This window comes from Sphaerodactylus townsendi, linkage group LG03, assembly GCF_021028975.2.
Source record: "Sphaerodactylus townsendi isolate TG3544 linkage group LG03, MPM_Stown_v2.3, whole genome shotgun sequence".
NCBI classification, from domain to species: domain Eukaryota; kingdom Metazoa; phylum Chordata; class Lepidosauria; order Squamata; family Sphaerodactylidae; genus Sphaerodactylus; species Sphaerodactylus townsendi.
This window is the reverse complement of record NC_059427.1, coordinates 50,538,743-50,557,469: the sequence shown is the minus strand read 5'-3', so window position 1 is coordinate 50,557,469 and position 18,727 is coordinate 50,538,743. Positions and strand designations below refer to the sequence as shown.

Here is an 18,727-nt window from a genome sequence, read left to right as displayed (position 1 = left end):
TTTGTGTCTATCAGAGATGATTTTCTAGGTTAAGGACAAATGACAATGGAAGACAGAAGATAAAATAACTCAGCCGTCTAGGAAACCATCTGTGCTGTGGCTGCTTGAAGCTAGAGGGCAGCACAGGAGCTTTGATAATGCTTTGTGTACGAAGGAAGGATGTAAGCCCCAGTGCTTAGTTTGCAGCCCTGGAAATACCAAATTTCTGCTCATTCTTGTAGGCAATCCATTGCTGAGGCAGGAACAGTTTCCATTGCTGTGTTAACCTGTGTGGGTGATTTTGCTATGGTCTTTTTGTTTTTGTAACATTTTCATCAATTTTTTTTGGTCTAGACCTCTATCTTGATAGTGAAATGTACTCTCTTATTAGTTAATGCTCCTGTGTCTCATATAAGTTATTTGAAAGGTAACACTTAACATTTAATATTAAAGTTATCAAATTCCTGCTGGATTGTGTAAAAACTAGATTTTATCACCATTTTAAGTGGGCATTGAAACAGTAGAGTTGTGGACACTTCTACCCCAGAGCAAGCAGCGACATGTCTGTGCTCAGAAAGACCATGTTATCAGATCATGACAAGTTATACAGTTGCACCAGTGCAGGCAAGTCTTTTTTTTTTTTTTTTGCTTGGCCTTGGTACGTGTGTATATATATATATATGTGTGTGCATGTATAATCATTGGGTGGTGACAGCCTAAGAGAGGACATTTACTCTCTCATTGTTGATGTAATTGCATCGGGACCCAAAGTGGGTTTTTCCTTCTTATCCTTTGTTTTTTTCCTCACAAAAGTCCTGGTGAGGTAGATAACGTTGAGAGAATGACTGGCCTAAGGTCGCCAAGTGAGCTTCCATAGCATGAGTGGACATTCCGTCTTGGGTCTTCCACATATTGTAGTCTGTCTCAGAAAAATATATTAGCAGGGGATGTATGTTCCTTTCGCTGCAGAAGTCAACATAACAGAGCTTCTCTGTTGTAGAGTTCTCCACCTGGCTCCCAAGGCCTCCCTAGCCCTGCTCCCCCGATCAGTTAGAAAGTTTGAAAATAAAAATACATTTTGGCATTCAGTTTACTTTTACAACATTGGCACCTAACTCAGTCACACACCTTTACTCACAGCTGGGTCTGACTTCAAATTGTCTGCCCTTTGTGATTAGTTTTAAAATAATAGTGAGGAGAGCTCTCACCAGAAGTAGATGCGCCTTCTTCCGCTCCATCAGCCATTTTTCCAAGAATAAGTACGATGCAATTTGCAAAAGGCATGTATTGGTGATAGCTGTTCAATAAACTATAAATGCTCTTGTATCAAAGTACCACCTTCAATAATGTACAAAATAATGATTTTGACAGAGGCAGTGTGTAAAAATGAATAATAATTCTCAAATTAATTTGAGACTATATCCTAATACAGAAGCATACAATTTTCTCAACCATTGCACCTCAACTGATCGCACTAACATCGTTTTCTGAGACAGAGTGTAGTCCCGCACTCTTAACCACTACTGCTTCCCTGGCACTGCAATGCAAGGCTGAGGTGTTGTTTTGTTGAACTTTGGGCAGGTCACCTTTAATGGTGTTTGGTTAAGGAGCAGTTCTCTTAATTGCCAGGTCAAGGAAGAGTGGGATAAAAATTAAATGTAAAAATAATGTTTCTTTGTCTCTAAGTGTACTCATCATGCTACTTTGATGTATATTTTGGGAAAGAGACTCTGTTGGTGTGGATTTCAGCGAGCAGCTCCCAGCCCTTTGTACCTCCTGAAGTACCTTTTATGTAGAATAGATTCCTTGTGCCTTCTGCCTCACTCCCATTGCCCTCCAACTTCCCTCCTCCCTTCTGACAGACAGCCCTAGCAGCTTTTGCTTCCCAGCAGATGTTCGAAACCCCCACTCTGTGGTAGGGTCTGGACTAACAGCCCCAGTGCTTAATTTCCTAGATGCAGGATTGCCTCTGGGGAACACAGTTGAAAGCACAGAAGCAGGCCTCTGCCTCTGCCCTCCCCCTGCTCTGATCACCAGCCTCAAAGAAATAGCAGGGCGCCTCAGATCATTAACACTGGGCTGAGAAAGAGCTTTGGGCTCTGACCTATATTTTGTTGACCCTTTCATGCCTGCTGGTGGTGTTTGGGTTTTTAATGTGGTGATAGCGAGGAATAGGATCTGGGGAAATTATTTTAATCCCTGATCAAAGAGTACCTCCCGCTCTTCTGTTTCTTCCCTCCCTTTCTCCGGGAAATATATAGAAACTACAAGTTTCTCCTGTGAGATTTCCCAGACTTCTGTTGTCATTCCCACCCTCTGTCAGAAGGATCTTCATATCCCTAACCACTTTTAATGTTTTCACATACTTTCCCCTCCCTGTTCCTGGTTCTATTCTTTTAGGAATTTCATCTTAAGCTATTTAAATGAGGCAGTGTCAGCAAGCCCATCTCCGTGGAACTGTGTTTCCCTCAGTTTAGACCCATTGCACGCTTCACATTAACAGAAATATTGTGGCTATCCTCTATTATACAGAGGATGGTCCTTTGAGGGAAAAGAAGCATTGAAATAAATGGCTCTTTTTTCAAAGAACAGAACAAATTATTCTGAATTCTAGAATTGTTCCAATTCCTCCTCTACTCTTCTAATGAACTTGTTGTAGTTCTGATGCAAAGCACATCTGTCTTGCTCTCCTGAGTGGAGAAGGGCTTTTGTGGAACTATTAGTTATGTAGCTGATAAGGACTTGATTAACTTGACATTCCTTGAGGGATGAACTGATTTATCTGCCTTTTTTGGTCTCTCAGGTGACTCGAGTGCCCGTGGAGAGCTGTGAGCAATATACAACCTGTGCATTGTGTCTGGGCTCCAGGGACCCTCACTGTGGCTGGTGTGTTTTACACAACATGTGAGTATGTGCACTCCTTATCTTGCACCTCTTTATAGATTCCCCCATTTATGGAAGCCTCCTTTCCTGCAGCCTGAATTCCACATAAACTGAATTTACTGCTTGGCTAATAATTCCATCTACTGGTATTACCATTTGTTTTGGGTCAGTAGTGACTAAGAATAGTGTGTCCTTGGGAGGAGGGGGTCTTCTGCTTAGAGAAACCCATCAAGATTTAAAGGATTAAACCCCTTCTCACAGTGTGATCCCAATCCAAACTGTGTCCCCGAGTGCTTGTATTTCACCTTTGAGAGATGATTGGAGATTCGTGGCTGCTATTTGTCCTAGCATCAGCCTCCTCCATTGGCAAAACGTTTATCATAATACTTACCTGCTTCATATGATTGTTACAGGATTACAGTGCCAATGTGCATGAAGCACTTTGAACACTTAAAAGACATTTTATTTTTTTTATGAGATATAGGTATAGGTATAACATGGTTCCTAGAACTGGGATATTGGAGACCAAGGTTTGAATCCCACTGCTTCATGGCAGTTTGCTGGCTGACCTTGGGTAGTCACCATTCTTAAACTAAATACCTCAGAGGTATGAGCGGATTCGCCACCCCCTCCCCCCCGCCTTTGGATGAGGCTGTAAGTCTGCATTCAGACTTCCATTTTAACCATAGTTAAGTAAAAATGTTTATGAATCCAATTTGTGCCATGCTGGGTTTCTCCCTCTTCCCCAGGGCTTTTAAGCCAGAGTGTATCCCTGTGTCTCTTCATTAATGGAAGGAAAATAACTGCAGTTAAAGTGCTCACCTGCATTTTTGTATATCTTGGCTATCTGGAGTTTGTTTCAAACCAGAATTCCTTTGTTGTGGTTCTTGAAAAAAGACAGGGGGCAGAGGGAGGAGCCAGGTACATGCATGAGATTATTCCATTTTTATTTAACTGTGGTTAAACTGGGTGACTAAATGTGTCTTGTGTAGGAAATGTTCACCATACTGCATAAGGATTAATTTTGTCACGAAACTTCTGTCTGGATTAACTTCCCAACCTATCCGGATTAATTTCCTAAACCAGAAGCTTTTTCTGGATTAACTTCCCAACCTTCTCAAGAATATGTGTTCTGTGTGAGATAAAGTGTCATGTTAAAGTTGAGGACCAGAAACCTGATTTCATGCAGAAAACAGCAAAGGGTCTAATAATCACCATTGCCAGATGCAGAATAAATAGGCCATGATGTATTTGAAAGTCTCTTATGACATTCCATTTCTGGGACAATTCACAGATTGGACCAAACTCTCATTCCTGCCCTGCCATTATCAGGCTTCTAAACACCCCCTTTCTCCTAAGCCTGCAGCCGCCAATGCCTTTGAAATCCCTGTCAGTGATGCATTGCTGGCCAATTAGCTGCTTCTTTGTTGGTTAGTTTAGATGCTCCTGCCAAGGTCTGCTGTGCATGTTCAGCCCTGAAGCTGCTCTTATGCCTTGAAGAAGGAGAAAATAATCCAGCTCAGCAAATTTGCTTCTGACCTTCCCAGTGACAAACAGCTCTGTCCAATGCCACTGCTGGCATACTTCTTTATCTTGCTGAGCTACCATAGGAGTGAATGTAGAACTGGCACCTTGGGAGAAGGCAGCAGGGTAGGAATAGTGTCAGGAGAAGGGATGAAGGAATGGTCTTCATCAGTTGTAGCAAGAAGTGGGGTCCCTCTCTCTCTCTCTCTCTCTGAGGTGCATTTACTTATCCTTGTCACTGTATTATATGCTGCCAAGCTGATTGACGGGCAGACTGCACTTTCAGCTGTCTGATGCACAGGGAATTCTGAATGTCAAATGTGTGGGGTGGCTGAGAACTAGAAAGCACTAAAAATTGCTTCCCTGCAAACAAAGACTGACACAGGCCACATGCCCAAAAGAGTAGCTTGCAGTTCTGGAGCCAATTGCCCATCATTATACAGGAGATGGTAGCTTCTGAACAATAGTCTTTTTTAGTGCTGTCATCTATTCTGAGCACATGGAATTGGGTGAAAGGAGAGAGAAACAGAGGCCAGTAATACTAATGCTGGAGAACTAGGGTTTGTCAGCCTTTGGATTATGAAGCCTTTTGTTGCTGACTTGACCAGCCTTCAAAGAGAACTTCCTTGACTCCCTTTGCAAACCCAGTCATATTTCTTGATCTAGGTTTGTAGCAGTCAAATCATACTGGTTTTGAGTGGGAAACTGCAAAAAAAGTCACTTATAAGGGCAAAATGGGATGCATGTGGAGGTTCCGGATGAATCAATGCCCACGTGAGTTCAGTCTTCCATGATTAATAGAAATATAGTCTAGGACAGGCACTGATGTGCTTCCAGTCAGAGCAGACCCCTCCAAAGCAAATGGACAGAGGTGGAAACTAGAATTCAAAATCATTGTAGCCAAGGAGAGCTGCTGCTTGTAGAATTGATTTAGAATTGCTGGAAGTCACTGAGTAATCAAGAAGCAAACCAGTCTGCTATTTGTGAAGCTGATTAGAACTCCTGAACCCATAATGCACTCTAGTAATGGCGCCTGTTTGGAAGCTATAGCTGATGGAAAATGAACTGGGTAAAGAGTCCATTAGGGTGTAATGGACTGATTCAGTCCCAGTTGTACCAGCTTTTGTTACTTTCTTCATCATATCCATTAAAGTCCTAAATAGCCTGGACCTAACTTCTCTTAGGGAATGGCCTGTTCCCGTATAACCTCTCAAGTGACTGAGATCTCAGGCAATGCTATTCAGAGTTTCATAGACATGGGAGGTCTATTCTATGGATGCCTGAGACGAGATTTTTCTTATCATCAAGGGATAGTTCTATAATTTGGCTTCTGGAGACACAGACCAGGCTACTTCCCCCTTTAGTCATGAGGTGAAACCTCTTTAATTCAGTTAGATTATAAGATAATACTTGGGCTGATCCTTGGAATTTAACTATAGCTTCTGCGAAACCCTAGCTAAATTGTTTTTCATTTGGCTTCATATTGTGGTCTCTGTGCAGGCACACATGGGACTGCACAGGTGCAGCCTGCCATGGAGAAGGACTTTCCAAAGCTTTCTAGAAGATACATGAAACTTTGCAGTACTCCACCCCACCCCCACCCCCGCTCTGTCTTGTGCTGGCATTTTCCCACCCAAACATGCATGCAATGGGGACAGGGAGAGCACTCACCCCTCACTTCTGTCTTTGCCACTGTGAGTAGAGAAACATCTGAAGCTTTCCTGTTAATTTTTACTTCAGACATCTGGATTTTGGCATTGCCATTGGTAAAGGTGGCTTTGTTTTAAAAATGAACCAAATGCAGTACAAAGATGGCACAGAACGACTGTCATGATTCTTGCCTGTTCTGTTTTGGGGGAGGCACGTTGAATGGGCATCTGTAGTGCCTGTAAATCTTTGATGCCCAAAAGACTGAAATGAGAGAGCTGCACATTTAAAGGCAGGTCTGTGGGAACATGCCTTGAAGGCTACAGATCCTCAGCCGGAGTAACACTAAACTTCATCTAAAAAATGGAGTCAAAGGTCCATCAGTTGTCTCCATCCCCACTGCTGCTTCAGCCCGAAGTCTTCACTGGCCCATACATAAAGAAGCATCTGAACCACCTCCTAAGAAGGCAAAACATACTCCTTCAATCCACTCTCAGAGGTACCATCTTCCCTTTCCTCGACACTGAAAAAGTCAGTTGCCTCAATGTCAGCAGACTCCTCCTTGGTGCTGACAAAGCCCATTGCCACAATGCCAAAAGTCTCCATTGCCTCGACTCTGAAAAGCACCTTCCCCTCACAATCAGCACTCCCCATTGCCTCATTGTTGACAGAACCTGTCACCTCCAAACATGTCACCTTTTCAGATGCATTCATCTCAGTGCCAATGTTTTTCACCTAGTTCATCACTTTGACTATGATATGGGTTTCTGCTTTGAGGCCGGCAAATGTCTTCTTATATACCACAATGATCTCTCTCACTTCAAAGCCAGGTAGGCTTTTTCCATTTAGGGCAGCCTTCACCAACAGGAGAGCTTGATAGCCCTCCTTGCCCTGAAACACCATCAACCATATTCTTCAGGCAATAATGTCAACAAAGCTCCATTGCCACTAATCCAAACTAAGTGTAAGTCAAGGTCATGGGACCAGCCTCCAGGTCTGTTTATTCTAGGTTGCCTTCTACAGGGCTCCTGGATCCAAGTCCCTCAAATTCTCCCCATGCGATCAAGGAACCGTCTAACCATGTTTGTTCCATATATAGTTCAACCACAACTACAGACTTCGACAGAACACCATAAACTGCAGTCAGAGACATATAAAACTTCCTCATAACATGATGTTGATCAACTGTGGATGTCCGAAGGTACCTTCAAACAGGGTTCAGAAAGCAAGTTTGAGGCCACTTTATTTCCATCCCCAGAGGATGTGGTGGGTGATGTGAAATCAATTTCTCCCACAGAGGATCTGAAATAGTGTTCTGAGAAAATTGTCAGGATAACAAAGGCATTGAACTTGGTCTAAGGGTTTGCTGACACCAAACTGGCTGATCCTATAATGGGCATCCTTCATGCCTCTGATTCAAATTAAAGCAATGTGGGACACTCTTCAAGCAATATGGGCAAAGTACCTCAGCACCAGCATCAAAAGAAAGCTGGAACACCACTTCCAGATCAGAGATGAAGGTTATGAATATTTATTTCCTTGTCGCACGCAAGCAAATTCAGTTGTCATTGAAGCTGTCCCATCCAGGCGCAAAGGAGCATACATTCTTTCCCCATGGACAAAGAAGGAAGAATAGTGGGCATGATAGACAGATGATCTATTCATTGGGAGCATTGGCCCTGAAAGTGTCCAATTTCACAGCAACAATGGGACATTACCAAATGTTCCTACGGGACAAGATGTCTTAGTATATAGGCCTCCTCCCTGAGGAAAAAGGCATCTGGCTAAAAGGATCCTTACTGAGGACCAGAAACTAGGGCAACAGCAACTTAATGCGGCTAAACATATCACTGATTGATCATCAGCTCCATGATGACATAAAATCATTATGCCTAACAGCCTGGCTGATGAGACAGTAAGCCCTTGGTCAGACAGAGTATCTTATCAGAGGTTTTGGTTGCATGTCGCAAGCCACAACTTAATAATCTTGTGTAGCTAAATGGACGAGGTTGGGCAATTCAGAATGGCTTAAGTCTAGAGTCATGCCCCTTATCCAAATACTTGCGTATCTTTTGCCACTCAGAGATGGTGGTTTGGCAGCCTCCTCGCTCAGGGTACACCTAGCTGAAATGTCTGCATGTCATATTGTATTAACAGTTTTACTTTTTTTCTTGGTACCCCAACCGAATACGTTTCTCAAGAGGCTTCTCAATTTGTACCCTCTGATGAAGCCTGCACTACAGTGGAGTTTGACAAACACACCAGTGCAAGGCTACACTGCTTCATTCCCCCCCCCCTTTTTACCCCCCCCCCTTTGGATGGGGCTGAAAGCGTCCTTCATTAGGCAGTAGTAGACTGTCTCCCTCCAGAAGGAAGGACAGAACATACAAGCGAAGGAAAGAAACAGCAACCAAAAAATCATGCAGGCAGTGATGGTGTTTGTTTGATGTTAGAACAGCAAACTTCCATAGACGCTGCAAAGCCCTGACTGTTTAGCCATGTGGAGCATTTTAATTAAACTCAAAGACATCTCTTTCCCTGAAGTACCTTGGGGAGATGGGTGGGATGCTGCGGTGGCTCAGGAGCTCTATGATGCGATGTCATGCCAGCACTTGCTCAAGAGATAAATCACTAAGATTACTGAGACCTTGAAAGGCGCTTGTGTATCTGGTTTTCTGTATTGCCCTCCACTTAATTAAAATGCTCTCCTTAATGAAATAATGTTATCTCAGATGCAGGGTGGGGAAGCCAAGAAAACTCATTTGAGTTCATTAAATGGAGTTGGTGTACCTAGATAGAATAGTGCTCTGGGGGCAGGGTAGTGGTCCCTCTGGCGAAATGCCGCTGTCAGAAGGATCTAGCATGAAGCAGAACTTCATCGGAGAGAGGTAAATGCCAGGAGTGGGAAGAACATCGAAGAGGGTGGTGTAGGGAGTTAGCAGAAGGACTTGGGTACTCTTGTAGTACGTGAATTTGAAGCAGGGTTTCATTCAAACAGGCACTTAGGCCAGCAAATGTTCTACCTGAATCAACAGTGCTTTATTATGCTAGCCAAAAGCCATCAGAGAATGCAGCTGCTAGGGGTGGAGATGTGGATCAGTGACAGAGCACCAGCTTCACATACAGGAAGTCCATGATTCAATCCCCACAATCTCCAGCTAAAAGGATCAGCAAGTAGGTGATGTGAAAGATAATCTACCTGAGCCCCTGGAGAGCTGCTGCCAGTTGGAGTAGACAGTACTGGCCTTCAGGTGTTCAAATGCTAAGTTCGAGCAGGAAAATTCTCCGAAAACATGCCACCATAGTTATCCAAATAAGCATAAGTCAAAAATGCAAATTTGAACCACAGAAATCTTGCATAATATTTCAACCCATTAGGAAAAAAATACAGATAATGCTAAAAGTTTTTAAAATTGCCAGGTAACAGCAGGACTCTAAAAAAATGAATGTTACTTAATTCCTAAAAGGAAAGAAATTACTTGCAGCCTCTTTTCAAACCACACTTAATTCCTGACATAATAAGATAAACTAATAGCTTCCTGACCACAACTGTGGCAAAGAGAACTTATGTGCTGGTGTTCAAAATGGTTGCTTATTTAGGTCACTCTTACCCCTGACTTTCTGTTTCCACTACACCCAAAATGATTTAAAATTGTAGAGCAATAAAATAAAACCATCACATAAGAATAACAAAATAAAAAAGCAACGAACCAATAAGTTGCACATATAAAATCAGATCAGGAGCAAGAAAAGCTAATATAAAACTGAAACAACCCTGTAGAATAAGTATGAACTAGCACCAACTATAAATACAAATCAAGATAGCATCCATGAAATAAGTCTAAACTGTGACTTTCCTCATGCCTAAAGCTTTCTGAAATAATTGGGTCTCCATGTATTATTGGGAGTTCAGGAGAAAGAGAACTTCACCTGGTAATTCATTCCACATTCTCTGCAACTGCTGGGAAAGCTCCATAATTTAGATTAGTCTCACAGAGCATGGCACCACCAGAAGATTAGAAACTGTGGGCAGGTTCATGTGGTGGAGGCAATCCTTCAGTCTCATGCCATTTATGGCTTGAAATGTTGCAAATAATACTCCTCCACCTCCAACACAGAGATTAATTTTCCATGCTAGAAAAAGAAATGTGCCAAGTTGGGATGAGTTTGAGTCACTGATGACTTTATTAGGTTGTGTGCCTTAAGAAAGGTTGCTTCAATGCAGTCACTACAGGGGAGTTCTCGACCAACCTTTGGTATCTGCTTCAAAACCAGTATATCGAAAAAGGAAAAATAAATGGGAAAGATACTTAACGCTGTCTGAACTTCAGGTGTGACATTTCCTTTGGGAGAGCCGCAAAGTTTGTGGAGGGGGGAATTATAAAAGAACAGGGCTTTGTGAGGAAATGTTGTGCTGATAATGGAAGTTGTTTAATTGGCTGTTTGGACATGAAAGCTGACAATATTTCTTAAAATCAGTGGTTGATATGGTTTTTTATTGATTTTACTACTGTTCATGAAACATTTAAGTATTGGAGGCCTCTTTGAATACCAAAAGACAAGGAAGATAAGAAATAAACCACAAAGTGAAGTTCAGTACAAAATTTTCCTCATGGATGATGCCTTCTTCCTCCCACAGCTGCTCACGGAAGGATAGATGTGAACGAGCTGAGGAGCCTCAGCGCTTTGCCTCGGATCTGCGCCAGTGTGTCCAACTCTCTGTCCAGCCTAAGAACGTATCAGTCACAATGTCAGAAGTCCTGGTAGGTGATTAGCTGTGCAATCCTAAGAACATTTTTCTGGGCATAGGCTCCACTGAGAAGACCTGAGTAGGATTTTGAGTAGGCCTCACCTAAAATCTAACACAGTGGTGGGATCCAAAAATTTTAGTAACAGGTTCCCTCACCAGCCCCCCCTCAGCAAAGGGGGCAGAGGCGTACCTAGGCAAACCTGAGCCCTGGATGCCCCCCCGCCATGGGCAGCCACCCCACCACGACCCCAAAATTTTTTTTTGCACCAGGTCATTTCTAAATCATCACATTATAGAAAATGCCCCAACTCACAAATCTGAACACAGCAATGGTGAAACACACAGGTTTTTTGATAGAGACTGGTAAGATAAAAGGTACGAAAGTAGTGGTGGGATCCAAAAATTTTGGTAACAGGTTCCCATGGTGGTGGGATTCAAACTGTGGTGTAGCGCCAATGGGGCTGGGCGGGGCACAACGGGGGCGTGGCTGAGCATTCCTGGGCGGGGCATTCCTGGGCGGGGCTGTGGCAAGGACACAGCCGCTGCGTCAGTCCTTGGGCGGGAAACGAATGCACGCAGGCGCAGGTTGCCACACATGCCGGTTCACCTCCTGCTAGACTACTTCAAGTTCTACGCGCTACTGCTGAGAGGAGGGGCGTAACTAAGGCAAAAATCACGTGGCAAAATCACCAATTAGTAATCCCCTCTCGGCACACACAAATAATTAGTAACCTACTCTCGGGAACCTGTGAGAACCTGCTGGATCCCACCTCTGATCCCACCTGTTTTGCGTTAGTCTGTCTGAAACAGGGTGGGGGATTTCTGTGAGAAAGGCACAGTATTTGCATTTGTTCTATTGAAATATGGAAGCGATATTTCCTGTGTGACCATTTTCTCTCTTTTCTGCTTTCAGCTGGTTTTACAGGCCTGGAATGTCCCTGATCTCTCTGCTGGTGTGAACTGCTCTTTTGAAGATTTTACAGAGTCAGAGAGTCGCATTGAAAATGGCAGGATCTTCTGCAGCTCTCCTTCTACAAAGGATGTCATCCCTATCACCAGGGGTCAAGGTTAGTCTGGGGTTCCTCCTCAGCTTATACCAAGTTTATTTTTAAACTGTTAACTGCTGCTCAGGCTTTTTGGTAAAGTATGTCTAGTGTGTTTGTGTGTAATTTTGTGGGTATTCACATCTTACATGACTGAGGGGAAACTGAATGTTACAAATGGTTGCTACCTCACTCCAAGCAGTAGTGTTTGTACAGTGGAAATAGACCTTTGCTTCTTTGATAAGAGTTGAAGAAATCCACATTTAGGACTCAACAGTTCTCTTTGCAATGTGTCTGATTCCATAAAAATGTCTAGCATACACAGAGGTAGTAGCACGTAGAACTTGAAGCAGTCCAGCAGGAGGTGCACTGGTGTGCGTGGCAGCCTGCGCCTGCGTGCATTCGTTTCCTTGCCACAGCCCCGCCCAGCAATGCCCCGCCCCCAGAATGCCCAGCCACGCACCCGTCATGCCCCGCCCAGCCCCATTGGCGCTATGCCACTGTTTGAATCCCACCACCATGGGAACCTGTTACTAAAATTTTTGGATCCCACCACTGAGTATACAGTGACAGTGTCATGTAATAGAGAGTTGGATGAAGGTTTGGGAGACTTGGGCTCAAATTGCCATGCTGCTGTGAACCCTTATTGGGTTTATTATTTGATTTATTTATTAGCATATTTATATCCTACCCTTTCCTTGTGGCTGAAGGCAGCTTACAAATCATAATTAAAAGCATCACAATTTGAAACAAACAAAATAAAACCTCAAATCCCCCCCACCCCCCACCCGAGGTACCTGCCATTTATACCTGATTTAAACGTCCTGGTAAATACAATAGCCTTGCAGCATCTCCTAAAAATTGTAAATAAGGTGCCTCCCTGAACTCTAGTTGAGTGACCTTGCACAGTCTCTCAGCCTAACCCACCCACACAGGGTTGTGAGAATAAAATGGGGAAGGACAAACCATGTCTGCTGCTTTGAGTTCTGTGGAGGAAGGGTGACATAATATTGTACCAGATAGACAGTTGTTTTCTTTGGGTTATAAAGATGTTGCTCCATGAAGAAATATTTTGCTCGTTCTGTGTCCCCGTGGAATGAGGCTCACCCTAGTCTTTTTGCTCCAGTTATTTTGCTGTTTGCTAAATTCAGCTACTCAGTGTATTACTAGTGCAGAAAATATTAACATTTTAATGTTTTGTGAGGAAGTGCAGTATTATGTATCAGTGGGAGAGGAGTATGGAAAATCTGGGAATGTGGAGACACAAGGGACTGAGGTGGATATGTTGTGGGGAGGGAGGATGGGAAGGTCAATTCTTCTCCTTAATTATACATAGCAAGATGTGACAGGTCTAGTGCTTCGTCTGTGCTGATTTTTCAGTTGAGGCATAATTGTAACACATTGCTTCACTTTCTATCCTAAATGCACTGAGGCAAATGCTTATTTCTCAATACCTTCTACAAATGGCTCTTAAATATCACTGATCCATAGGAAGGCTTTTGGTTTAAGCTTCTTCCTTGTCCCTGGAATTCAGATACCAACTGTTTGCTAATATATATTCTGGGTAAGACAATCAGAAGCCTCTGGTCCTCTTCTGTCATCTAATATTCCTCCCACATATTGATTATATGCTGCGAAAAATCATCTTCCCACTAGTCCTTTGGGCAGCAGCACTAGAAGAGAATATTTCCAATGACTGGTATTTTTACCATCTAACTGGGGTTTATTGTGGGTGCTCTTCAACTTAGTCAACCCCACTATGGACCTTGCTCATTCCTTTCTTCCAGAGAATGAACTCTGTTTTCCTTTTTAACCATCAAGTTGCACCTAACTTATAAGTGACCCAGGGGTGCATCTACAGAAAAGGGTGCCTAGGGCAAGCACTGAAATTGCGTCCCCTCCAAATCTTACAGAACATCCCCATCTTGGAAGACCAGCTTGCCAGTGTCCAGGTCTGCCCATTACTTTCAATCACTGGTAGACCAGCTCTCTGGAGGGCTGGTCTACCTGCCGTTAAGGTGAGTTGGCAGATTCCCATTGCTTCTTAACTGCAGTTGGATCAGCCCTCTGAGTGGTGGCGGCTTCCTACTTTGCAAAGGGGTGATCTGGGTGCCCCAGGCAAGTAACACCCATGGCACATGTCCTGACTTGCCCAACCCTAAATACACCAGTGTGTGATACTGTAGCACAGTGGTTCTCAAGCTTCCTAATGCCGTGACCCTTTAATACAGTTTCTCATGTTGTGGTGACCCCCAACCCTAACATTTATCCATTTTACAGATGGAGAACACTGATGCAGAGAGTCTTAGGCAACCCTGTGAAAGGGTCGCTCGACCCCCAAAGGAGTCATGACCCACAGGTTGAGAACCGCTGCTGTAGCATTTTCAAAGCTAGAAGAGGTGATTTGCCATTGCCTGCCTCTGCATAGCAAGCCTGAACTTTCTTGGTGATCTCCCATCCAAGTACTAACCAGGGCTGACTCAGCTGAGCTTCCAAGGTTGGATGAGACTGGGTTAGCCTGGGCTATCCAGGCCAGGGCCTTTTTCCAAATGTTTACATTTCCTGCAGCTCCGTTCACTGTGTTCACTCTTTTCTGTTGTAGGTGATAAGCGAGTTGTGAAGCTCTACCTCAAATCCAAGGAGACTGGGAAGAAGTTTGCAGCTGTGGATTTTGTCTTTTACAACTGTAGTGTTCACCAATCGTAAGTGACATAGTTCCACCTCTGGCTTATTCTGGGAAAAGGCCAAGTTGTAGGGTTTGGGAGACAGAATCAAACTGAAAGGATAACACATGAGTGTACTTGTTAAAGAAAGAGGATTTTTTTGCAGTTAGGCATGTGATTCCCAGAAGAGCAGAGCCATCTTGCTTGGCTTTTAAAGTTTCTTTTGTGCAAAAGCTGCAGTATTTTGAGCATCAAAAACGGCATCATGTCAAATGGTTCATTCTTTTTTTTTTGTTTAGGTGAAAAGAAGCTGGAATGTTTTCCTTAGTCTCTTGCAAGGAAAACAGTTTAGTCAGGGATATCTGAGATAACAATTAGAGCATAATTGTACTGGTCCTTTATAGACATCACTGTATGTTTTGTGTGCGTCTTGTGCATGTGCATCATTTTGCTGGTAATGGAGGTGTAATTTGGCCTGCAAAACCCTTGTCTGTTAGAAGAATCTAGGTATTGATTCTTCTGTAGATTTCTATAGCAAATAGATGGAAAAGATTCTGAGTTGGATCCAAATTCTCTGAAGACAATGCCATCCTTCGAAAAGAACTTGCCAATTTCCCCCCTCCTTCTGCTTCTCAGTGATCTCTCAAAATGCATCTCATGGGGGACAGTAGACTCCCAGAAGCAGCATGAGGGACAAATGAGTAATTTGCAGCAGGAAGTGGGAGTTGGCAGAAATGGCCTCCTCCTCTGTTGGTAGAAAATGTTGTCTGGATATATCTCCCTGTCTTGCACGTTCTGGCAAATGAGATTCATCTTGGCACATTTGTTCGGGGATCTTTAATACATCTGTTAGGTAATCAGTGACCAGAATGTTCTGATTTAAGATTTTATTTTTGATACAAATTGCATTTTAAAATGGTAACATCTTGTAATATTAAAATCCATAAAATCCTAAACCAGAATTTCCAGTATTCTTTCTTCATAACAGCATATAAAACAGAACTGTCTCTGCAGTATGTTGTTAACTTATTATAGAAACAGTTAACGCACTGAACAAAGCGGAGCCTGGTACCCAGAAGGAAGCATTTGACTGATGAGGATGCTGGATGGCAAGTTGGCAGGGAGAAATGGGACATTCTTTGTATTGGAAGGCATTTGTGCAAGAGTTGTTCCAAATGAAATAAACCAGGACTGATTTTGACTTTGTTATCTGCTTTAAATGTGTATCCATGCGCCACAATGGCCATATCTTATCCATAACTAGACTGCAATCCCTGATGAGGAACTGATCCAAACCAATCCAAACTCATCATCATAATGTGCTGCTGGTATTGATTCATTTGCCTTCTATTGCCTGTGATGGTTTTCAAAACACCAGCTTTATAGGACAGAGTTTGGGGAAGAAGAGAGGTTGTTGGGCAGAGCGGAATCCCACACTATGGGAAACGATACATATCTAATATGGTGTCACGTACCCTTCTGTGCTGTCTGATATACGTCCTTAATAGGGAAAAGTGAGGTTAACTGTGTGGAAGCTGTTCTACATTTAGCCTTTGAATGTGGGTTCATGTGCTAGCCAAAATCTCTTTAGTGATGGCCAAGCTGTGGTATGGATATCTAACTGGCAAATCTGTAACTCTAGTGATATATTTACATTCATAATAGGTTAGAAAGATATAAGCAACAGATAAAATAATATTCAAACCAGCAGAAAGGTAGTCTGAATTTGTTCTGGGTAAAACTTCTTCAAAGGACAACTCTTTAAACCCAATCAGCTGTTTAAACTTTTAAAAGTAAGATGCAATAATCCCCAAAGGCCCAAAATAACCTGGAGTGAAAGTCTGTACTTCAATACTAGGGCCTGCTGTTGAAGGAGGAAATCTGCAGGGAACCTGTCTATAACTTGTCTGCTGGAAAGATGCCCGTATCCAGGAGGATGCTCTAGGGGTATAAAAGTTGGACAGCAGGATGGAGCAGTGAAGACTGTGATCTGGGCAGCGGAGTCTGTAATAGGCACAAAGGAAAGTTCTGTCAAGGCTTTTCCTGACAAGAGAGATGATGCCGAGGCTGCTGCTGGGAAATCAGTACCACCTGCTGTTCCTTCAGAGAGCAGATCTTGGTCCCTGAGAGAGCGGAGTAGGGGAAGAGGGGGAAGATGGTGAGAGTTCTGAGGCTAGACTTTTCTCTCATGCCTTCATTCTCTCTGAGGAGAATTTTTCCTTCAGTCTTCTTTCATGTTTGTATTTGTTTGATGGTATTAGAACAGTTTTAGCTCAAGTAATCTACACATTGCTGTTTACCACTTCCCCTTCCCCCCCGCCCCCATGCAGCTGTGGTTTTTTGCAAAACAAATAAAGGTTGTCTTTTTAATTACCCCCTCTTGTAACATTTTGCTTCAGTGTAGCTCGATGAAGATTCAGAGATTTTATTGTAATTTTTTTGGGTAAATGTATGCGTAACATTTTAAACCCCTTAAAATTACCTGTGACAAACAACATCCTTGATTGATTTATGGTCAGGTTGATTTTTAATTTGGATTAATTAATTTTTTTAAAGAGCAAATTATGGTTGCATTAATATTTATGGGCTAGGATAGAGCTAATAGAACATAAAATCATGAACAGCTATTGATGACTGTGGTTGTTTTTATTTGAACTTTTCTGGAAGAGAGTGGGTTTTTTTCTGTATTTCTGCTGCTGTTTGGCTTTAAGGATCTTCATTAAGGAAGTATTTTTTTTTATCATGTTTGGGATGTTTCAGTAAGTATGTTTGTTGCTAACTGGAATCATTTTTAGGCCTACCATTTTTGTGATCCTCCCAGCACTTTTGATTAATACCTAGCTAGACAAGATGCTCTGTTTCTTTTAGAAGAACAAAAAAAAAAGAATAAAAAATGTTAAATTCCTCTAGGCTTGTAAACTCTACAGCATGCATTAGCCTGCTTTCCAAGATAAGGTAGTCGGTGTCTGCCTTCATAGCTAAAAATAATCTTGTGGAGGAAATTCAAATTCTAAGTTATTTTATACCTGGAATTTTCCAGTACTGATTTATAATCCTGCCAGCATATAGCAGCATATTGCTTTACGTGTGCCAGAGCTGATAGTCATACAGCTGTGAACAATATAAGAACAACCATGCTGGATCAGAGCACTGATCCTCTAGTCTTCTAGTCCCATATTCTGTTACCATCAGCAATCAGGCAGACTTGCCTTGGAACTTGCAAACTGGACATGAAGGTGGCAGTCCTCTCCTGCTGTCTTGCCTGGTAGCCAGTACCTAGAGCTATAACATCTGCTTAACAAGGAAATATCATTATATTATTGTCATGGGCGGTAACCAGCCACAGGCTAAAATGCCACCCAAAGCAGAGCTTATACCCTTCTATGTCCATTGAAGTCAGTGGGATTAGAGGGGGTGTAACTCTGTTTAGGATGAACCTGATATATTCTCTGAATAATGCTGTAATTATTTCTTTCCATTACAAACACTCTCAAGATTACTTATATTTTCAAAAATAAGATACAATCTAATTGTAAAAATCAATACCTCCATCAATGAAGAAATCAAGAACGTATGACAGCACGTGTGTGTGGGGTGTGTGTGTGTGTGTGTGTGTCTGTCTGTCTGTCTGTCTGTCTAGTGTTTGAAAGACCTGAGCAACAATAGCATGTTGTAGAGGACATTGATTCATAGGGTCACCATGAGTCAGAAGCTACTTGATAGCACTTAACACACACATATACTTTGCGTATATATGTTGCATGTGTTCCTTTATGCAAGTATAAAAAGTTTGTGTCAGAAGATACATATTGATATTTCTGTGCCTTACAAGTCCTTGATGATGCTCGGATATGTTTTGACATGACCACTTTCCAGTTTACTGATTATGTTAGCATTTAGGAGACACATTCTTGGCAATCTGCCTTAAAAACTCTTCCACGTGGTGTTTCATTTCTGATAGGCAGTTTTTAGAGTCCTTGCTAGACTACTCAGGGTTCTGGTGACCCCTGACAATAATAGTTTATTTTTCCTATTATTCCACTTATTTGTTTATTTAGGAATTTATGCAGGGCAAAAAAAATTTGGCATGTTTTAACAGCTGAACCTATGTGTCATAATGCATGCCATGCAAGATAATAATATGCAAGACAGTGCAATATATTTAAACAACATTTATGAGCTGGGCAACCTAATAGACATCTTCAGATTTAATAGACTTTTGAGTTCAGTTTTCATAG

At 42.5% G+C, this 18,727-nt stretch overlaps 1 protein-coding gene across 1 annotated transcript in view; it reads left to right on the top strand.

The window, feature by feature from the left end:
- The window catches only part of PLXNA1 (plexin A1), a 515,790-nt gene that overhangs the window by 249,778 nt on the left and 247,285 nt on the right, over positions 1-18,727 (top strand). The window contains 4 exon segments of the mRNA XM_048489929.1: positions 2,783-2,883; positions 10,673-10,796; positions 11,697-11,850; positions 14,429-14,528. Of these exon segments, the coding sequence (XP_048345886.1) occupies positions 2,783-2,883; positions 10,673-10,796; positions 11,697-11,850; positions 14,429-14,528 (479 nt within the window).